This window comes from Phocoena sinus, chromosome 9, assembly GCF_008692025.1.
Source record: "Phocoena sinus isolate mPhoSin1 chromosome 9, mPhoSin1.pri, whole genome shotgun sequence".
In the NCBI taxonomy this organism is placed as follows: Eukaryota; Metazoa; Chordata; class Mammalia; order Artiodactyla; family Phocoenidae; genus Phocoena; species Phocoena sinus.
In genome coordinates this window covers 66,076,288-66,095,585 of record NC_045771.1, presented here as the reverse complement: position 1 = coordinate 66,095,585, position 19,298 = coordinate 66,076,288, and the positions used below count along the sequence as shown (strand labels likewise).

General features: G+C 35.5%; 1 protein-coding gene across 1 annotated transcript in view; it reads left to right on the top strand.

Annotated features, from left to right (window-relative positions):
- The first annotated feature begins 3,067 nt into the window (after window positions 1-3,067).
- The window catches only part of VWDE (von Willebrand factor D and EGF domains), a 31,603-nt gene continuing 15,372 nt past the window's right edge, over window positions 3,068-19,298 (top strand). Inside the window, 11 exon segments of the mRNA XM_032642579.1 lie at window positions 3,068-3,125; window positions 12,050-12,275; window positions 12,551-12,614; window positions 13,897-14,035; window positions 14,216-14,295; window positions 14,868-14,926; window positions 15,079-15,270; window positions 15,272-15,611; window positions 15,613-15,767; window positions 15,769-16,028; window positions 18,291-18,427. Of these exon segments, the coding sequence (XP_032498470.1) occupies window positions 3,068-3,125; window positions 12,050-12,275; window positions 12,551-12,614; window positions 13,897-14,035; window positions 14,216-14,295; window positions 14,868-14,926; window positions 15,079-15,270; window positions 15,272-15,611; window positions 15,613-15,767; window positions 15,769-16,028; window positions 18,291-18,427 (1,710 nt within the window).

The following is a 19,298-nucleotide window of genomic DNA, read 5'->3' as shown; positions in this document are numbered from 1 at the left end:
ATGAACCGTTCTATAATAACAAAAGGACAAGTACAGTTATGTGGTATTGCACCTTGGTTTTATTATCTGTAAACTATTATGTATACTCATGGTAGCTACCCTATGCCAGACACTACCTAAATGCTCTCTCTCCAGACCCCTCCTCCTCCACACCACCCCCACCCCACACATACATATACTATTGTTTCCTTTTCTTAAAACAGCCAGTCTTATGAATCCATTTCTTTTTTTTAAAATTTTACTTATTATTTATTTATTTATTTAATCTATTTTTTGCTGCATCGGGTCCTGCTGTGGCACGCAGGATCTTTGTTGAGGCGTGCGGGATCTTTCGTTGCGGCAGGTGGGCTTCTCTCTAGTTGTGGCACCTGGGCTCCAGGGCACATGGGCTCTGTAATTTGCAGCACACAGGCTCTGTAATTTGCAGCACACAGGCTCTGTAGTTGAGGCGCTCAAGCTCAGTAGTTGTGGCGAGCAGGCTTAGTTGCCCCGCAGCATGTGGGATATTAGTTCCCTGACCAGGGATCGAACCGTGTCCCCTTCATTGTAAGGTGGATTCTTTACCACTGGACCACCAGGGAAATGCCATACACTATTGTTTCTTAAACTCTACGGGGTAGGTATTATTACCATCATTCCCATGGCACAAAAAAAAGAAGTTCAGAATGCCATCCAAGGTGACACAGTCAGTAAATAGGTAGCAAATCTAGGATTAGAACCCAGGTGCCCTAACCTCAGGATTTGTGCACTTAATCACTGTGTCTTTCTATCCCCTGAATTTGGGGGATTTACTCATATAAGTTCAGCATAATTTTGCAAATGAACCTGAGAAGAGCTGAGTTATTTCCTTTTTCAAGGAAATTATCCTTTGAAATTTTCTCCTGATTAGTGTTTCCTTTCACTCAAGTTATACTGTACTTGGCTTCATTTTATATTCCACACAGACATTCTGTATTATTTCTCTCTCAGTGGTATTTACTGCATTTTACACGTACCACTGGTATTTATAATTAGAGTACCATGCCTCCATTCTTTATCCTGCTTTTCAAAAATTAAAGTTTTAAAAATTTGAACATTATACCAAATTTTGATGAATCTCACTACATAATGTACGTTAAAACATTATTTTTATTACTTTTTGTTTTTCCCACAGTCCTGTAACTAATTTTTATTCAGTATATTCTTGCAGACTCAAGCCAGTTTAGATGAATTTACTACTGAGATCTGAAAAACAATTAAGTTGTTTTCAGGTTTTTTTTCCATCTTAACTCACTTACATGGAGGAAAATCTGTTCTCTGTTACAAGTCTATTGTAAACTCATAAACTGGTATTCATCAACCAAAACTGAAGGGGAAAATGAGACATATTATACTTTACATTGTATGCTCAGTGTTTGCTGGAAGTTAGGCAAGTGATGTTGTCCTCCAGGAAAGTATAAAAGTTGATTGCATTTCTACAGATATTGCTGGACAATAAATTTACAAAAAAGCCTGATGTTATTTAATCCTGATTATAACCATTACTTTATTTCTGGTGATTTCACAAATAGACTGAGAAAATTTGATGTTTATTTTTCTGTCCCAGTTTTATTAGGGCTTTGATAAGCTGAAACAAAAGATGGAGGCTAAAAAATCTCTGGGTTTTCAACCTGCTCACATTAAATTGTTCTTCCACGATTAGGCTTTAAGATGAAACTCATCTTCCACACCCACCAAAAACTTATGTTTCAGTTTTTTCCTGGAAGATTGGACACCTTTTCTGCATCTAAAAGGGGGCTAAACACAAGTTTTGCACAGCACAAAGAAATTTTTTCCAAGATGGACTAATACTCATACGTTTGGAAACAGTTTTTAAACTTTTAAATGGTAATTTATTTCAAACAAACTATAAACAATTTTTAAAAGAACTTTTTTTATACATTTGGGCACCTGCTGCCTTTATCACCATACATAGTCCATGCTTTAATTGTCCAAATCTATAAATGGAACTGTGGCCTGAACCCTGATGCTCACCAGGACTCCAGGACTACCATCTGTTGAACAGTGTCTTCTTTCCCCTCAGGTACAGGCTCTAAGGGTGAAGTCTCAGGTGATGGATAAAAGGACTCAAGAACTGAGAATACCAGAGAAAAACTAGAAGAGTGAGGTTTCGTTTAACGATGTAAAAAGATGAAGAATCGGTTAAGAAGAAGAAGAAGAAAAGGCCCCTTCCCTCTGCAGAGGCAACCACACATCTGAAGACAACTGTGGATTGGAAACCATCCCCAGGGCAACCCTGGGAGTCATGTAACCATGTGTTGAAAACTCCTGAGTCACTGGGTCACCACTGGACAACGAGAGAGCTCTGGGAACCTTCAGCAAATACATGATGACTGTGTCCACGTATTTGGAAAATGTCTAAACGCCCTCCAGTTCACTTCTGAAAAACCTGCCATATAGATAGAGGAAAAGAGCTACTACTGTTGCAGCAGTAATCTCTACTTCCTCCTTCCATCGTTCACACTGAGGCCGAAAGTGGCAGGTGCAACTTCTGAGAAGCACCTGTGGAGGCAAATGAGCAACCCTGATTACCAGGTGAAGAGTCCATCTGCAGGTATGATCAGGGGCCCTCTCCCTGCCAATAGAACCTTGCAAGCCTCCTTTTATTGGAGGTCCATCAGAACAGTTTCTAGGAATACCAAGTTTTCCTAAAGCATTTGTTAGAACAGCGAGACGCGGGATGCCCTTACATCCTGGGAGGCTTCCCCGAGAATGTGCGACTGCTGTTGACAACCAGGGTGGTGAAGCCACAGCCAGAACACGCAGGGCGCACGGCGGTCTCAGGGACAGTTGGGCGTGGCTTTCCGGCGGGTGGGCGGGGTTTGGGAGGGAGGAGCCACCAGGCTCGCTGGGTTATCCCTGGAAAAGACCAGCGCGCCCCACAGCAAGGACGCGCGGCAACCCTGAAAGGCGAGCAGGAACGGACTGAGTTCTGTGATAGGAGGACAGAGAGGCTGCTGTGGCATCCTCCTGCCCGCACCCTTGGCCAGGGATCAGCGACGCCTTCGTCCCACCTGCGGCAGTAGCGATGCTTGACGGAGTCCGGGTGCTGACGCTGGCATTGATGCTCCTGGCCGCCGGGAAAGGTCGGCCAGGTAGGGCGCTGGCGTTAAGGCAGCGCAGGGGCGCCACCTGGGCCTTTGGAGGAAGGAGGCTAACTTCCCGGATGACACGTGGAGCGTGCCTGTGCATCTTTATGGCCGCATCTAATACTTGTCCCATACCAACCTCCTCCCTGTCCTACCGCCTTCTTTGAAATGGTCACTTTACAGCCTTGGCACTCTTCAGTTTTCCTTTGTGCACAGGCGACTGCTGCCTCCTATTTTTCTGCTATTAAGACCCTCAGTCACTTTTTTGTTCCATTGTTTCCTGCTGATATCCGCTCCTTAAGGTCCCTTTATTACCATAAGAAACTTTTGCTGGATCTTCCAGGCATCCTAGCGACAACTGGATCTGAAATATCCGAAAGGAGTTCAGTTCCAAACTGCACGATTTCTGCACCACTCCCTCCCGACCCCCGGAAATAATAAATTGATTAGCATTTTACCCCTACAATAATTCATTAAGTTTTGTGTATGATATCTTAAGTTTTGTGTATATCTCTTAGAATCAGTTTTGCTACTGTAAAAGAGATCTCTGAGGAGCGAGTAGCTCCCCTCCCACTTCAATCCACGACGAAGAACACATGGTTGAAAACGCTGTAAAGTTAAAACAATATTCCTTAGCCCTTCCTGATTGTTTTGTGTTCACACGCATAGGAACATTAAATGAAAGGTGACTTGCTCTTATAAGTTTCCTTATGTTTTTCAGAAATAAATCTGATCTGTGTAAAACTACCCACAGCTTTAAAAAAGAGATTGTGTGCAACATTTATAAGTGTTCAGGATATAATTTTATCATCTTGTTGATCTTAATCTAGTTTGCTAAGGTAAGTTTGCTCTGTAAAAGAGGAAGGGAGAGCATCACTCACCCTTAAAACTGTACAAAGAATATTAGAACACAATTATTTCCTAAAATGATAGACCTCAACAAGCTAGCATTGATCTGTGCCATCTTTGGTTGCTTACACATTAACTAGATCTTCATGAAGAACTTTTCAAAACATACATGTAATAATATATCATATGTACTTACAACACTTAGACGATATGTTTCCAGAAAAATGACCAATATTTATAAAGGAATTTACTTCAGTGTTTACTACAGATCACATAACGACTTCTTGCCCTATATAATCTCTCTACTAAAGCCTTGTAATCTCTCTAATAAAGGTGAATATTAACCAGTGCCATGTTCTAAGCTCCTATTGTGGTAAAGTTGATAATAAAGTTTATGCTAAACTTCTTTATGTTAACGTAGTAGAGATAAAAGTGGAGACAAATGGAGCATACTAGATTTTTTCAAATAGCTTTATTAAGATATAGTTCATATATCATACAAATCATTCATTTACAGTGTACAGTGGTTTCTTACAGGCCACAGTGATCTATGGGTTTATGTATATTCAAAAATATGTGCAACCATTACTATAGTCAATATTAGAACATTTTTATCACCTTGAAAAGAAACACCATACTCTAGCTATCCTCCCCTTATACCCTCCTTCAACTATAAGCAATCACTAATCTACTTTCTGGTCTACAGATTTACCTATTCAGGATATTTTATCTAAATGGAATCACATGACAAATTGTCTTTTGTGACTGACTTCTTTCATTTAGCATAATGTTTTCCAGGTTCCTCATGTTCTAACACGTATCAGTACTTCCTCTCTTTTTGTGATGGAATAATATTCCATTATAAGTACATACCACGTTTTGTATATAAATCGATCAGTTGGTGAACATTTGGATTGTTTTTACCTTATGGCTATTGTAAATAATGCTGCTGTAAACATCTGGGTATAAGTTTTTGTATGGACACATTTTCATTTCTTTTAGAAATACACCTAGGAGTGGAGTTATTGAATCATAGGGTAACTCTGTGTTTAACCATTTCAGGAATAGCCAGACTGTTTTCCAAAGTGGCTGCACTCCTGCAGCAGTGTACGAGGGTTTTAATTTATCCACAGCCTCGTCAGTGCTTGTTATTATCTGGAAAAAAGTTTTTTTATCTGAAATTTTGATTCTAGCCATTCTAGTGGGTGTGAAGTGACATCTCATTGTGGTTTGATTTGCATTTCTCTGGCGGTCAATGATGTCAGCAATTTTTCATGTGTTTATTGAACATTTACATATCTTCTTTGGAGAAATACCTATGCAAATACCTTGCCAATTTTTTAATCGGGTCATTGGCCTTTTTGTTATTGAGTTGTATGTGTTATTTGTATAGTCTAAATACAATTATCTTAGCAGACATGTGGATTTGCAGTTATTTTCTCCCATTCTGTGGGTTGTCTTTTCACTTCCTTGGTAATGTCCTTTGAAGCATGGAAGTTGCTAATTTTGATGAAGTCCAGTTTGCCTATCTTTTGTTGCTTGTGCTTTGCTGTCATATCTTGAACTCCATTGCCAAATCTACAGTCATGAAGATTTACCCCAATATTTTTCCTAAGTCTTTTAGTTTTAGTTCTTGTATTTTGGTCTCCGATCCATTTTGAATTAACTTTGTATATGGTATAACCAAAGGGTCCAATTTCATTATTTTGCACGTGGATATCCAGTTTTGTTGAAAAGACTGTCATTTCCCCATTGACTGATCTGGGCACCCGTCTCAAAAATCAGTTAAAAACCATAAGTACATGGGTTTATTTCTGGAGCGTCAATTTTATTCACCAATCTATGTCTCTCCTCATGCCACCACTAAACTTTCTTGATTACTGTAGCTCTATAGTAAATTTTGAAATGAGAAAATGTGAGTCCTCCTGTTTTGTTCTTCTTTTTCAAGATTAGTTTAGCTATTCTGGTCCCCTGAAATTCCATATGAATTTTACAATTAGTTTGTCATTCTTTACAAAAGAGTCAGCTAGTATTCTGTTAGGAGCTGTGATGAATCTGCATGTAAATCTGGGGAGTATTGCCAACTTAACAACATTAAATTTTCAGATCCACAAACATGGATGAATTTCCATTTAAATACTTAGGTCTTTAATTTCTTTCAACAATGTTTGTTATATTCAGAATATAAGTTTTGTGCTTTTGTAAATTTATCCCTAAGTATTTGTTCTTTTGAAACTATCATAAATGGAATTGTTTTCTTAATTTCCTACCTAGTCTATTTACTGCACATGTTTAAGAATATAATTAAACACCCTAAGGCCCATAAAACTTTGGGCAACTCCCAGTTTCTTCATTTGTGAAATAGAAAAGGTAATAACCTTGCCGGCTTATTTTAACACAGCAAATGTAGAAAGCATCTACTATGTGTAGGCATTATTCTAAGCACTTTAAAATACATTACTCACATTAAATTTAATTCTCACAATACCCACAGGATAAGTATTATTATTACCCTATTTTACAAGTAAGAAAACTGAGTCACATATATGCTAGGCCATTTACCCAAAGTCACATACTATTAAGTAGCAGAGCCAGACTTTGAACACATGCAAGGTGGCTTCAGATTCTAACATCCTTAACTATTGGGCTATCTCTACTGCCCCTAGTGAATGAAATAGCATATGTTCACACAAAAATTTGTTCATTAAGGTCCACTTCAGCATTATTCATAATAAGCAAAAAGTGGAAACAACCCAAATGCCCATCAAATGATGAATGGGTAAACAAAATGTGTTATATCCAGTGGAATACTATTTGGCCGTAAGTAGGAATGAAGTACTGTAACATGGATGAAACTTGAAAACATAGTAAAGCCAGAGACAAAATGCCACATATTATATAATTGCTTTTATATAAAATGTCTAGAGTAGGTAAATCCATAGAGACAAAAAAATTAGTGGTTGCCAGTGGCTGGAGGTAGAGGGGAATGGGCAGGAGTGACTGCTAATGATACAGGTGTCTTTTTGGGGTGATGAAAATGTTCTAAAATTGATTGTGGTATACAACTTTGTGAATATACAAAAAGAAAAAAAAAAACACCCCATACTGAATTCTACATTTAGAAATGGTAAATTTTATGGTATGTGAATTTTAAAAAAAGAATAAAATCACATTTTGCATCTTGATTTTATATCCTAAAGCCTTGCTGAACTTGTTCACTAGTGTTAATATTTTGTGTTTTTAGTGGATTTCTTAGGATTTTTACATAAAAAATTAGGTCATCTGTGAATAAAGATAGTTTTACTTCTTTCTTTCCAATCTGGATATCTTTATTTATTTATATTGCCTAGTTGTCCTGGTTACAACCTCAAGTACAGTGTTGATAGAAGTGGTGAGAGTGGATATCCTTGTCTTGTTCCTGATCTTATGAGAAAGCATCTAGTCTTTCTCCATCAGGTATGTTGTGGCTACGGGGTTTTTTGTAGATTTCCTTTATTGGGGTGAGCAAATGCCCTTCTTCTGTTCCTAGTTTTTTATCATAATGTGTTAATTTTTTTCAAGTGATTTTTCTGTGTCTATTGAGAAGCACATATGGATTTTGTTTTTTATTCTGTTAATATGGTATATTACCTTAATTCATTTTTGGATGTTGAATCAACCTTGCATGCCTAGGATAAATCCTACTTGGTCATGGTTTATAAATCTTTGTCTGTATTTCTGGATTTGATTTGCTAGTATTTTGCTGAGGACTTTTGTGTCTATATTCAAAAGATACATTGGTTCATAGGCTTTTTTTCCCTGCAATATCATTTTCTGGCTTTGGTATCAGGGTAATACTGGGCTGATAGAATGAGTCTGGAAGTATTCCATCTTTTTCTATTTTTTGGAAATGTTTGTGAAGAATTGGTATTATTCTTTAAATGTTAGGTAGAATTGAACATTGATGCCATCTAGACCTGGCCTTTTCTTTTTGGATGTTTCTTTCTTTTTTTTTTTTTTTACTGATTCAGTCTTTTCACATGATATAAATCTATTTGGATTGCTTACTTTTTCTTGAATCAGTTTTGTACTTTGTCTTTTTAGGAATTTCTCAATTTTATATAAGTTATCTAATGTACTGACATGCAACTGTAATAGTATTCCTTAATAAGATCTGTAGTAGTGTGCCCTGTTTCATTTTGATTCTAGTAAATGAGTCTTCTCTCTTTTTTTCTCAGCAAACCTAGAAGTATGTCACCTTTGTTGATTTTTTTCAAAGAAGCAGCTTTTGGTTTCATTGATTTTTCTCTACTGTTTTTCTATTCTCAATTTCATTAATGTCTTCTTTAGTCTTTAAAATTTCTTACCTTCTTCCTTTAGATTTAGTATGTTCTTCTTTTTCCAGCCTTCAGGCGAAAGATTAGTTCATTATATTGGGATCTTTTTCTTTTTTAATATAGGCATATATATCTATAATTTTCCTCCAAACACTACTTTAGCAGCATCCTATAAATTTTGGTGTGTTGCATCTTTCTTTTAATCCTTTTCAATGTATTTTCTCATTTCTATTTTCATTTCTTTGACCTCTTGCTTTTCTAGGTTGTTTAATTTCCACGTATTTGTAAGTTTCTTAAATTTCTTTCTGCTACTGATTTATATATTCATTCTATTGCAGTCAGAGAACATACTTTGTATAATTTTTATCTTTTCAAATTTATTGAGGTTTGTCTTATGGTCTAATGTATTGTCCATCCTGGAAAATGTTCCATGTGCACTCCAGAAGAATTTATATTCTGCTGTTGTTGGGTAGAGTGTTCTATAGATGTCCATTAAGTCAAGTTGGTTTACAGTGTGTTGTTCTGGCTCTGTTTCCTTGATGATTTTCTGCCCATTTTTCTATTCATGTTGAAAGTGGAGTATTGAAGTCCCCAACTATTACTCTTGAAGTATGTATTTTTTTTCCCTTTGTTTCTCTCAGATTTTGCTTCATGTATTTTTGTGCTGTGTTATTAGGTGTATATCTTCCTCATGGATTGAAACTTTTATTGTTATAAAATGTCTCTCTTTGCCTCTAGTAACATTTTTTTTATTTTAAGATATTTTTGTCTGATATTAGTACAGCCAGTGCAGTTTTCTTGTGGTTACTGTTTGCATAATGTTATTGTCCATCCTTTTACTTTCAGTCTATTTGTATTCTTTTCAAGAGCATTCATCCTTTAATATATAAAGGATGACAAAGTAAAGAGACTTAGCAAGTCCATCACTCTCTATTTGACCTTGCTTTTCAGCCTTTTGTGTTGTTGCAGAATCCATAATACAATTTTGAATATTAGAAGCTTAATGATTAACTTTTTATTTCTCACTGAATTTGGAGCTAAAAGGTATTTTTTCTCTTTTCCACAACTTTGGGGAAGTTATACAATTTTTTAAAATTCACAGATATTTGAAATTCCCATAGAGCAATATACCAAAGGTTTTATAATTATAAACTCAGATATTATGAAGTGCCTGTCTTTAGGCATTAAGCATATTCATCTCTTAAAAATACAATAATTTATTTAGTTTCTTAACATATTTGTCTGTCACCCAATTATGAATCTTAAAGCATACTAGTCTTAGCCAGTGTATTAACCAATGTATTAATCTAATACAGGTTACTTATACCTACAAACAAAACTAGAAAACTATTTGCATATTGTATCATTATGTATCTATTATTTATAACTTGACACTTTTTCCCAAAGTATCTGAAATGCAAATATTGCAGATTCTATTATATACTACCTAGCTTCTTTAAATCCTATTGAGAAAAAGACAGAATAAATAGAAATGTAAATGTTAATGTATATGTACTTTTGTTTTGAGGGAAAAAATTTTTATTGGACATCTGCTAGAAAGCTTTGCACATCATTCATGTCATGAAATTGACTGATGAGTGAAATGGGCTTGTAGAGTTATTCTTTTAGTACTTCAGGAGCTAGGCCCCCAGATTCCCAAATGGGAGCCCAAACCTGCCATAGTTAACTATATCCTCCCTTCTAGAGTTAAGGTTGTAATGAGATTTTTAAGAGTGTGGCTTATTCATTGCTAGTAAGATTTAAATTTTTCTACAGAGACCTTGAACATTTAATGAGTGACAAGTCGAGTTGGAGGGAAAAATTGTGAAATAAATGATACAAAATATGAGCTATTATTAATTATACAAATTAAGAATTTTCCTCTAAAATTAATATTAAATAAAAAAATTTAATTTCTGTTTAAATATTACACAGTTCTTAGTATTGTTGATGTCACACTGTGATTGCTTCTACATTTATGACATCTTTAGCTTTGGATTAGAAAACAGTTATTCAAAGCAGCAAAATCAGAGGAAATGTGAGAACTTCAGAAGTGCTTAGCAAGGAGAAATACTGCACAGAATAAAGATGGAGTTATTGACTTTTTTCCCAAGACAAAATTCTGTTGTAGGATAAGATCAGAGAAAATATCTCAATAATTTATACAAACCTCACTAGTAATCTCTTTTAAAACATTTTCCTTAGTTTCTAACAATGTGCAATCTTCTGATATTGACAGGGGGTTAGAATTATTTCAAAATTAAATGAAATGATAGCACATCCTCTGACTTCTACCCACATACATTTTATAAAATGTTCATCTAGTGTTGACAAATTGAGATTGTCAAAGTCACTAGAGCCTTTTGGGACATTTATAACTGGTGAAACTAGAGATAAAAGGAAGAAGAACCTTTTGTGGTCATTCCTAAAATCTTTTACTAAAAAAAATTCTTTAGGGAGATCTTTTATCTTGCAAAACAGTACCTTTTTTACAGTTTAATTGCTGTAACTACAAACAAAATAAAAAGCAAAAACCTATAAAGACAATTTTATAAGCTACATTTGTGAGACTGACATGCAAATTATTATCTCTAGTTTATTGTACTCCTTATTAATTTGTTTGGAAACTGATTTTTGTTCGTAAACTGTGTAACTTAAAATTATGTAATAAACATTTGAGAGTTTTGTTCAGTTAGATAGATTTTTTTCCATAGTGAGGTACTTTAGTAATGATTAAATTTTTCTTTCCCATTTCTATTTCAAAGATATTATCTTTACTATAGTGTTTTCCTTGAACAAATACAATATCTAATATTGGGAGATTTTCTGCCTATTGTGTCAATAAGACACTCCAAATAAGGACAGTTCCATGTGTTTCTTAATATTAGAGAGACAACAGCCTCAAACAGGAGCTATATTTCCAGGATAACTTTTTATTGCCTCCTCTTCTCTTCTCTCTTCTTGCTGGGAAGAGGTACTTTATGTTCTCTCTCTGCGGATTTGACAGAAAAAAGGTATCTTCCAGGCCAACTACTGCTCAGAAAATGACTTTCCTAAAAAGTCTACAGAACTAGCTCTTTCTCCATGTTTTTTTTCTTGTTTTTCCTTCAAAACTGTTCCCCTCTACCCCATTCATTTTCCTATGCTTAGAAATGAAAATGAACTTCACTACTTTTATATTTTAAAATAAGAAAAAATGTGAAAACTTTATATTTTTTCCTGCAGTAAAAAAATGCAGGAAACTTCACTAGGAGGGCATTTTACAAAAATTATATTAGCATTAAAAGTTTGGTTTAGTTTGTTGCATTCCAGGACCTGGCAGAGATGGGATTTGGGGGGGCACATGGCTACTGTGGCAGAAAGCAGGTCATGGAGGGTCAGTAATTGCATTCAAATCTGGAGCATCACTCTCAAGAGGAGTCCTTGTAAGGCCTATGCCTTCTGATGGTAGGAATAAACAAATCCTGACTCAACAGCAATCAGCAATTTTGCCTGTCCAAATTAAACGAAAATAAAGTCCTTGAAGCTCAAATACCTCAAAAATACATTCTAAAGAGTCTGTTGATTGGCTTATTTTATTTATGGAAAGTGCATATTGTCATCTTTGTTTTACTAAGAGATCATGACATTTCAGATGGCCTTTACGTGCACTTGTAGGTTTATTTGCTCTGTTTTTGTTTCAGTAGTCAGTTTTAATCGAGGGCTGAACTATGTCAATGAAGAAAATACATAATATCATCTGTCTTTCCATTCTAGCTCAGGAGTGCTCTCCTGGGGGACACCAGTTTCTTCAGAGCCCTTATAGAAGTGTCCATTTTGACTCCCTGCGCCTCCAGCAATTAGCCATTCAAGACCTGATATGTCACCGCTCCCTTTCTCCCTGATGGTATCGATTTCTCCTCTTTGACAGACCTGCTAAGATGCCAACCAAATGTGTTGAGGTATCAACTCACTAATGTGAACTACACGTGCTTTTTCTTAAGTATTTTTTCATATAAGGACTGAATCTTGTTAAAACCAATTTATTTCTCACGCTGCAATATTATTTTAATTTTGCATCAAGATTAAGTTAATCAAAGGGAGTATTCCAAGGTTCTCTATTCTGACAATAATAGTAATAGTTAATGTAATGTTCAACAGTCCACCAAGTGTTTTAACTTACAATATCTTATAGAAGACAGTCTATCATCGTGATTTCCACCATATAATACAGAAAACATATTTTTAGGCATAACACACCTAGAGTCACCTGGATAGCAGGTCAGACAGCCAAGTTTTGATCACAGGCTGTCACTCTCCAGGGCTCAGGTACTTAACCTCAGTAACTTTCAAACAGTAAAATACTGCATATTTTAAGTGCTTCAGTTCTTGTCTGCTTAATAGAAGGATTATGTCTTAATAGAAGGCTCATTTTCCTTATCGATACCCACATTTTAAAAATTATGCAGAAGGGCTTCCCTGGTGGCACAGTGGTTGAGAGTCCGCCTGCCGATGCAGGGGACACAGGTTTGTGCCCCGGTCCGGGAAGATGCCTGCGCGTCTGGAGCCTGTGCTCCGCAATGGGAGAGGCCACAACAGTGAAAGGCCCGCGTACCGCAAAAAAAAAAAAAAACCTAAAAAACAACTCCCTTCAAAACATGTTCGAAACAAGTTTTACATTAAACAAAGTTTATGCCATGTCTTAAGAAAAATATGCTTATAATTTGACAAAATGGGGTGAAAACACTGTCAAAAATCTCACTCCAGGGGCGAAAGGGGTAAGACACATCTACAAATATTTTTTTTAATGTTACAAAAGAACTTATTTACAAAACAGAAATAGACCCACAGACATAGAAAACAAACTTATGGTTACCAATGGGGAAAGGAGGGAGATAAATTAGGAGTTTGGGACTGACATATACACAGTACTATATATAAAATAGATAACTAACAAGGACCTACTGTACAGCACAGGGATCTATACTCAATATTTTATAATAACCTATAAGGGAAAAGAATCTGGAAAAGAATATATTTATAGATGTATAACTGAATCACTTTGCTGTATGCCTGAAACTAACACAACATTGTGAATCAACTATACTTCCATTTAAAAAATAAATAAAAAATAAAATACCACATATCAATGATTGAAATTGTTCTCAATTGATAGAAGGATTTGGAAAGAGTTGTCAACTTTAGGATACTGAGTCTTCCAATCCATTAATACAGTATGCTCCTCTACTTATTCAGATTTTCTTTAACATTGTTCATGAAGTTTCATAATTTTCACCTTAAAGGTGTTTTATACCTTTTAATTTATTCCTATTTGTATTTTTATTGGCACTATTGTAAATACTATTTTTTTAAAAATTTGCTTCCTAACTGGTACTACTGTATAGAATTATAGTTGATTTTACATTGATTTTTGTACCTAGCAAACTTGCTAAATTCCCTATAATTCTCTATATATTCTTTTGCATTTTCAACAGAGCCAATCTTATCATCAGAGAATAATAAAAGTTTATTTCTTCCTTTCAATCCTTATAAATTAAAAATTATTCTCACCTTACTATATTGGTTAGGGTTTCCAGGAAAACGTTGAATAGAAGTGATTATAGCTATACACATGGCAGTTTTTGTTTAGCACTACAAAAGACTGCTGTCTTTTTCAAATCCCAGTGTCCGTAAGAAACTGTGGAAAGTTTTTTGTGTACTTACTACAACCCACTCAGGGATATATGGGATATTGTGCAGAAGGCAAGAAAACATGTGTAATACACATGAACTGCTAGTGATGGAACTCTGTGTGTTGGTGTGTTTGTGCCATCCTCTGGATGGGATGTATGGAGCTAATGCAAATCTCAGTAAGAGATTTGGTTTGCTATTATTGCTAAAACGAGGCTAAATTTCTGGTTTAAATTGGCCAGATTTGTTCAGGGTTTTTTGCCAAGATGTTCAAATCCTCAAAAATATTTGTTAATGTGAAAGTATCAACAGTTAATATCAGCAGTGATAATGTATAGTGATACCATTTATCTACTAATAACACTCAATAAGAAGGACACTTCTCCTTTGTTGTATTCTTCCTCAAAGTCATAATCCCAGTCTAATCATGATCAAATTCATATAAACCCAAATTGAGAAACATTCTACAAAATATGTGAATAGTACTATTCAAAAGTGTCAAAATCATGGAAAACCATGAAAGAGTAAGAAATTGTCAAATATTGGAGAGGACTAAGGAAACATGAGTAATACATTATGAAGATATCCTGGATTGGATAACTGAAACAGAAAAGAACATTCATGGAAAACTGATAAAAACTGAACAGAGTCTTCAGTTTATTTAAGAGTAGAGTCCTAAAGTCAATTTCTTAGTTTTTTTTTTTTTTTTTTTTTTTTTTTGCTGTACACAGGCCCCCCACTGTCGTGGCCCCTCCCGTTGTGGAGCACAGGCTCCAAGCGCGCAGGCTCAGCGGCCATGGCTCACAGGCCCAGCTGCTCCACGGCATGTGGGATCCTCCCGGACTGGGGCACGAACCCGTGTCCCCTGCATCGGCAGGCGGATTCTCAACCATTGCGCCACCAGGGAAGCCCCAGAATTGATCAAACTTTTAATAACTGTGTTGCTTTTATTAATGAATGGAGGTAAGAAAGTAACATTTTCGTTTGTTATTGTATTAATATTTGACTTAACATGAGTGGTGGGTGACTCAACGCTCTGCTTTTTTTGCAACACGTTACTGAGAAAAAATTGTTCTTGTCCAAATTACTATTCTTTTCTGTTTTCCATCTGGAAGGATTTTACCAGGAAAAAGCATGTCTGACACAATGCCAGTTTCTCTGCCATCACCTAGAAAACAATCCTATTGTAGCTGCTCAATGGACACTACTTCATTGTATCCATCTTCTAATCATCTGGAAAGTGTTTCTCAATCAGAGATTGTTTCAGCTTGCAGAGACCCCAAACATGTCAAATTCACTTCCTTGATAAGAGCTAGATGTCACCTCTGAATATATTAATTCAGAAGCTCCTGTCAGAGGAATAAACAAGCATACATCTCGAGAAAAAAATAATTTGGATTTCTTTCCTCAAGAAAAAAAGCATGTGAATCGAACCAATCTGGACTTAAATTTACAAAAACATCCTGGGAATGAAAAACAAGATGCATCAAAAACTTTGGACAAGGGGAGACATACACAGGACCAGGGTAATCACAGCCAAGAAACAAGGTGGGATCGACAAAACAGATGGAAACAGCAAAACTTCAGTGAGTTTCTTCCTTTGTTTGCTTTTCAAAGTCTCAGCCAAAATGACCTAGAAGAGATTACTTAACTTTTTCCCCGAGGACCATACTGAGGATGTCCACCAAGAGTTTGTCCCCATGTGGCCCACACCATCTGGCCACACCGAATACAGCACATCAGCACTATGTCAGCACACTCTTGCCAACTCCAGCATAGGAATGCACTGTCTTGCCTTTCTTGGGTGCGATAGAGATGTGTTTTAAGGATGTTCTCCTAAAAGATGATCTTAGCTGGGCAGAAAGTGTGGCCCTTTTAGAAAATGAATGTGAAAAGAGGATTCTGGAAGAGGGGAAATATAACAGAGAAGAATACAGCCAGTCAATTAAGGACATTTTCTTGTCATTAAAATTCCCCAATTTATGCAGTGGCCATGGGCAGTGTATGGAATGGGGGTGTGCATGCTCCCCAGGCTTTAGTTCCTATGATTGCAGTGATTCACACGGTAAGTAAATACACTCCAACTTTGATCTTGTGTATGTTATTTAATTATGAAACCTTTGTTCTTTTTTACCTTCAGTATCCTAACAGGCTTTATTCAGATTATATATGGAAAAGAACTCAAATTATATTAATCAATATGTTAATAATATTCCAAAACAGTCTCATCTTAGAATAAAAGCTGAAGTACTTATAATGGCCTATAAGACACAACGTGATCAGGCACACAATATCTCTTGAGACTCACCCCCTACTACTATCACCCTCACTCATTCCACTCCACCCACTTTGGTTTCTGTGCTGTTCCTTACAATGCCAGTTCTCTTGACCTCAGGGCCTTTGCACATAGCTGATCCCTCTACTTGCAGAGGATAATCATTCTTCTAGAACTCAAACTTAATATTTTTAAAGCACTGTTTATATTTTGCTAATTTTACTAATATGCTTAACTTTTTTCTCTAACCTATCTAAATGGTACAAATTATTTTGTCCCAATATATTAGAGAAAGACATTTCAAAAAGTCAATTTGATTCTCTTAACTATTAAACCAGTAACTCCTGATTTTGCTCCTACCACCACCAATCTGCCCTTTTCCATCTCAGTAAATGCAAACTTCATTCCTCTAATTGTTCACATTAAAAACGTGTGGTCACTTTGACTTTTGTTTTTATATCAAGCCTCATGTTTGATCCATTAGCAGCAAATCCAACTCTAGCTTCAAAGAATTTCATATCTTTCCCTGCTATCAACTTAGTCCAAGCCACTATTCTCTCTCCCTGGATTATTATAGATTCTCTCAAAGTTTATTCTTCATGCAGCAGCTAAAGTGATTCCTTTGAAATGTAAGTCAGATCGTATTACTCCCCTGCTTAAATCCCTCTGTTAGCTCTTCATCTCCTTCAGCATAAAATTGGCAGGCCCTACTATGGCCTAGAAGATTCTATGTAGTCTGAGACTCCTCTCTCACTGAATTCATCTACCACTGTCTCCATAGGTCATTACTTTCCAGAGTTCTCTAGTGGTTGCTTTGCTGTTCCTCAAAAAAGGCCAAGCCTGCTTCTACCTTGGGACATTTGCACTTGCTGCTCCCTCTCACTGGCACATTCTACCACATATCCTCATGACTGACTTCCTTCTCTTCTCTATTCAAATATCATATTATCATAGAATCCTTCCATCGTCATTCTAAATAGTTTTTCTCACACAACCCCATGGCCTTTATCTCCCTTAATATAGTTAATATACTTTTTCTCCATTACCTAAAAAACACTTATGTGATATACTTTATATTTATTTTTTCATTGGTTTATTTTTTTGTCCTCCCATATTAGAATGTAAGTTACATGAAGGCAGGGACTATTTTGTTCATTATATATCTCCAATATTTGGAATAACACCAGAAAAACAGAAGTTGCTCAGTAAACATTTGTTGAATATATGAAAGAATAATAAGTGTTTTTTAAATTTTTCATAAATATTTTAGGGTTCTGAATACATGTAACAGGATTTTTATATCCTATTGCTATTAAAGTTATATTCACTTGGATTTTGCCACTACTTAGACAAAGGACTCAATTGTTTTTATACTGCATTCATCTATTTTGACCACCAGATCTTGCTCATAGAGATAATGAATGATCTTACCAAGACCAGAACCACAGAAACAACCATATGAAGGTCAGTTAACTCTGACTGATAAAAGAAATTTTTTCTCCTATGACTGAGAAGTACACCTAAGATTATGGTAGCATGTAGGATAGCAATAATACACAAAAATATAAACAATACTGGGACAACAGCATGCACAAATTTTGATAATTCTTTTCTAAAACAAATTAAAAAAAGAATTTTAATACATCACATTGCTAAGTACACTATATTATTACAAAAGCACTTTTTCTATAACCTATCTCTATGACATAAAGCAAAATGGTAAAACCAAAACATAGGCCACGGTAGGAGTAATTTGGTAGTACTCGTACTTATTTGGTATCAAATATTATTAAAAAATTAATTAAACCTGTATAGTTAGGCACTGGTAGTATCTGTAATGCTATTTCTATTGAGTTGAATAGTAGGTAACACTTCTTTTAATACCAGATCACTCTTAACATGTAATAGTTTAATTAATGTACTAAATATTATTGGGGGTAGAATTTAAAATATTAGTTTATATACACATTTAATTTTGGCCTTGAAAAATAATTAGTTTTTTTTCTGGAATTAAAGCAAATATGTCCTATTTTAAAATCATTTTATCCAAAGACAAGGTTCCTGAAATTATAGAACTTGAGAATGCTGGATTGTGTAATATTCAAAAATATAACTGTATGATGGTGAGAGTTTTTGGTCAAGGCTTCAAAGAATCACCTTCAATTAAATGTGAAGTTACTAAACTGAAGGTATGTTAATTATAATGTTGAAAACAATTAAGTTTATGAGTTATTCAGATTAATTTTCTTAGATTAATTTGGAGTATCAATTAGCAACATAATCCCAAAGGATGTCATATCCTCAGAGAGCTGAACAGGAAAATTATTAAGTTGCTTAACCTTAAATCTTCCCTATTTGCCAACTCTATTAAACTGTTTTATATAATTTTTATTGAGGTATTGACTCACTATTTAAGCCATAATCAGAAATTAAAATAATATGAAACTTGATATATAAGCTTCTGTATTTACTGAAATGTAAAAACACAAAGAATGGAGGTCATTTTTATCTAAGACTCTGCATGAATTATAGGATTTAGAGATAGGAACAATTCCCTTTTACAAACCAAAAAGTTCGGACAAATTGTGCTCATCCTTTATATTTCCTTTACTGTGGATTTCATATGGGAGAATTACCAAAAAAAAAAAAAAAACTGTTTTTCTTTCTTGAGACCACCAAAGACAGACATGATCACTCAGTATGAACATTGGTGTATCAAATTACACTTTTTTTTTAACATCTTTATTGGAGTATAATTGCTTTACAATGGTGTGTTAGTTTCTGCTTTATAACAAAGTGAATCAGCTATACATATACATATATCCCCATATCTCTTCCCTCTTGCGTCTCCCTCCCACCCTCCCTACCCCACGCCTCTAGGTGGTCACAAAGCACAGAGCTGATCTCCCTGTGCTATGCGGCTGCTTCCCATTAGCTATCAGTTTTACATTTGATAGTGTATATAAGTCCATGCCACTCTCCCACTTTGTCACAGCTTACCCTTCCCCCTCCCCGTGTCCTCAAGTCCATTCTCTAGTAGGTCTGTGTCTTTATTCCCGT